General features: G+C 28.1%; 1 protein-coding gene across 1 annotated transcript in view; it reads right to left on the bottom strand.

Moving 5' to 3' along the window:
* Positions 1-3273, bottom strand: part of Fancd2 — a 9521-nt gene extending 6248 nt beyond the window's left edge. Inside the window, exons 1-4 of the mRNA XM_018446817.1 lie at positions 2431-3273; positions 2070-2343; positions 665-1024; positions 218-575 (exon numbers count right to left, since the gene is read on the bottom strand). Coding sequence (XP_018302319.1) covers positions 218-575; positions 665-1024; positions 2070-2343; positions 2431-3250 — 1812 coding nt within the window. The 5' untranslated portion in view covers positions 3251-3273. The remainder of the gene's footprint in view (positions 1-217; positions 576-664; positions 1025-2069; positions 2344-2430) is intronic.
* Positions 3274-3920: the final 647 nt, after the last annotated feature.

Raw genomic sequence — 3920 nt, 5'->3', positions numbered from 1 at the left:
TAAAATAATAAATTAAATATATTTTTTTCTTTTTTCGTGATTTCCTGCGAAACAAAGCAAAAAGGAGCATATGTCTATAGGACTTTTTTTCTTAGTTTTTTACTCCTCTACACGCTCCCGAAGTTTTGCCATTTAATTTGGAAACATATTGTAAATAATTGTAATTTTTGTCCAAAAAAAAAAAAATTACAAATTTTTTTGTATACAAGATATATACCTCTTTATAATCATTGTAAAGCGTATGAAGCAGACTTATCCTGTAAAAACCACATCGTATATTTTGTTTCAACAAGGCTTCTGCATTTTTTTGCTTTATTGTCCCAGAATATATTAAAATCAAAATAATTAAATCCAATGGTTTTGGATTTTTATTAATATTTTTTATAACTGTTATCGCAGTATCCGTCACGTCTTTAGCTAATAACATACACATCTTTAATGTTTTAACTATTCGTACTTGATTTTTGTAACAGTTTTTAGCTTCATCACCAGCAAGAGGCTGCATTTCTACATTACGCAATATAAGCAACATTTGTTTGATAATATCAGAACATACACAATCGTTTAAAAGAAATCTGCAAGACAATTAAAAAAAATATATATTATATTATTATAACTAAATATTAAAAGCACAAATAATAAAGAAATTTGAAATTAAATGTACCTGATAATAATTGGTATAAGTTCTAGTTTTATATTTGTTTTTAACAAATGTAATATTTTAATTTGATATTCTTCCAAATACTCCTTGCCAAGATTAAAACTCGCAACACAATTCAAAATTGCATTTATCAACTCGCAATTTTCCTCCAACATTTTCGTTAAAACTTCAACGATAATCTGATGCTGAGCATCTGACAAAATATCAGGCAGAAATAAAATAAGTTCACATTGAAACCACGATGGACATGTTTCTAATAGCTGTTGTATGTTTGTAGTTAGTATATCAATATCAGTTATAGTATCCAAAAAACGAAATTGTTGTAATAATAATACAGCCCAAGGTATCTCCTCTAGAGTATCTCTATATAAAAATACATGCAATATGTATTTATTAAAATGTGACTGTCTTTTTTCAATATTACAATCCACAAGACATATAATAACAAATAAATTAAAATACAAATTTGATACAGACTGTGGGAGTCAAAACAATTATGTGTGAAAATAGACTATATATTTTACAATTTATTCATAAGAATGGTTGACTCTCACAATCGTTGTTTCAAAATCGTATTTTGAATTTTATCTAAATATATTTTTTATTTGACGCATACTTTTAGGAATGATAGCTTATAACATTTTAAATAACCCACTTTGTATATACATGTACATTGTGTCTGTAAAGATTGAAACTAAATTTATATAGTGTGTTAATCAAGTAAATAAAAAAATGTTCGTGTATACTTATATCCAAAAATGATTCATTAAAGAGTTATAAGCATTCAAAAATCTACAAACAAAATTTTTATTAATATGTCATGTTTATGCGAAATTGATAAAAACAGAGAACCAGTTTTGGTAGTATATCTCAAAATGTATTATTTATTATAATTTTTAATATATACAGGAGGATTATTCAAAAGAATTCAACAATCATTAATTTAATAAATAGAAGTCTGCATTCCTGTAGAACACATTCCCAAAAACTATTATAATTTATGAAATATGAATCAAGATATGTATGTAAATAATAACTGAAAATCATTTGCTTCTGAGTCAATGATTTTCTCTTACAAATTATAAGAACAGTTCTGCTCACAATCATTGAATGTTTATAACTTTTTAATAAAGCATTGTCAGACATAAGTTCATATGAGCTCTTGTCATCTACTTGATAATCTCTCATTAACACACTGTATTAATTTGATACCAATCTTTACAAATGAAGACACACATATATACATGAATATATATGTTCATTAAGAATTAAAACCATTTCAATAAATTCAAATTCTGATAGACATATGAAAGAAAATCTTTTTCACTTATTTGTAAGTAGATTATTATAATTTGTCAAAAATATTTGAATTCAGATTTCATAAAATTATATAGATTTCACTACTTACACTAAAAGAACAGATTCATTAAGTTTAGATATGAACATATTATATACATCTGCTTGAATTTCTGGAACTTCTAACAGAATTCTTGCAAGAGTTGTTTTGCTTAGAACACTGAAACTATTATTATCAGTAGATTTTTCCATATCATTTAACATGTTCACAAAATTTTCTTCACGTATAATATATTCCTCTATCGAATCAATTACATCCTTTTTTTTGTATTGCTTTGAATTTAAAACTTTTCTCATCTTCCATTTGGCAATGGATGGAGGAACAACTGTACAAAAGAAATTTAACATGTAGAATATAAATTTTCCTTATTTTCAATTAAAAAATAAAAGATGCACATACTAAGGAAACTTACCAAGTGTATGTATGTCAGTTGACAATATGATACCACATTTTTGTAAAAAATTAAAAAAAATAGATGGTTCCTGAAAAACTTGCTTTTTTGAAAGATGTTGCTTATTTGACTTTGAAGCTGGTTGCAATTCTTTATCTTGTTTTTTCTGAGAAATACGAGGTTCTATAAGTGTTCTACTAGTGGATGATTCTTGATATATTTTTCTAGGAGAACTATGACTGATATTAGTATCTGGAGTAATACACTTTGTGTTTCTATTAAGTGCAGTTTTATTCTGTTTCTTCTTTGCAATGTTACGATCATTGTATGAAAAGTCAAAATTATTATCTGAAGCTGAATCTTCTGATAAATAATTCACACTTCCACTTCTCGATGTAACTGATTTTTCTACAGATGGATTAGCAGTGTCCAAAGTCTTATTTGTCATCTTTACACGGTTTCTTGGCAAATGAATATTCTCTTGGCTAGAAGATGTATTTGCCGACGCTTGACTATTAAGTTGTTTCGATGTCCTCAATACTTTAGAGGTAACTGGATACTCATCTGTTTCTGATATATTCTCAGTATCACAAAAATTTCTTTTTTTACCTTTAATAGATAAATTCTTTTCTTTGGAACTAATATTTAAGAGTTTTAATGTTGTTGACCTGCTATCTGACAATCTGCCTTCAAAAAAAGATTCACTCCTTTCCTGTGTTGCAACATTGGTCACGTAAGAATCTATTTGTTTATCGCTAGAGTCATTTCTCTCCAACGATTGATTACTTGATTGTACATCTTTATGTAAACTGTTTCTTAATATCAATTTTCTTTTATCCATAGTGAATTTAGAATTCCTTTCGGTTTCTTAATTAATATTCTCAAAATAAGAAAGTGCTTAAATCGATTCAAAATAGCACTTTATAATGAGTGATACTTAGATAATTAAGAAATCAAATTTCTCTTTCTAAATTGTATTTTACAGTACTCAAAACAAGAAATACGTTATAACAATTTTTTTGAACCAAACTTAACTGCACTACGTTGATCAACTCTTGACCATAATATAAAAAGAAGGTAATCTACTTGGAATTATTCAATTATTCCCTAGATTTCTATTGTTTGTTCTAGGGAAAACGGAATAATTCCGAGATCGAAATTAGGTCTGTTCGTGTTGCTTGCACTTTTGGCACTCGGCATCTTCGCTTCCTCTCTTTTCAAGGCCAAATCTATATCTATCCCATTTTAAGTGCAAAAATATTTGGGGATTTCGTGCAACGCGAACAGACCTATTCATTCCCACTGCTTTCCATTTGATGACACAAATCGACACAAGCGTCGTTCTATTCTTTTTGGACATTCAGAGAATGACAAAGATAAAACGATAAGCTGGAAAAACAATAGACACAGGCAATAGGCACGGGCAACAGGGAATAACGAGCCGTCCAATCAGAGCTCTGGAGTATAAGTTCGATATTATATCCCAGAGCTGTGATTGGACGGCTCGTTAT

This window comes from Mycetomoellerius zeteki, unplaced genomic scaffold (assembly GCF_001594055.1).
Source record: "Mycetomoellerius zeteki isolate Tzet28-1 unplaced genomic scaffold, Tzet1.0 scaffold189, whole genome shotgun sequence".
NCBI classification, from domain to species: Eukaryota; Metazoa; Arthropoda; class Insecta; order Hymenoptera; family Formicidae; genus Mycetomoellerius; species Mycetomoellerius zeteki.
The sequence above is the reverse complement of the archived record's forward strand: the minus strand, read 5'-3'. Positions and strand labels throughout refer to the sequence as shown.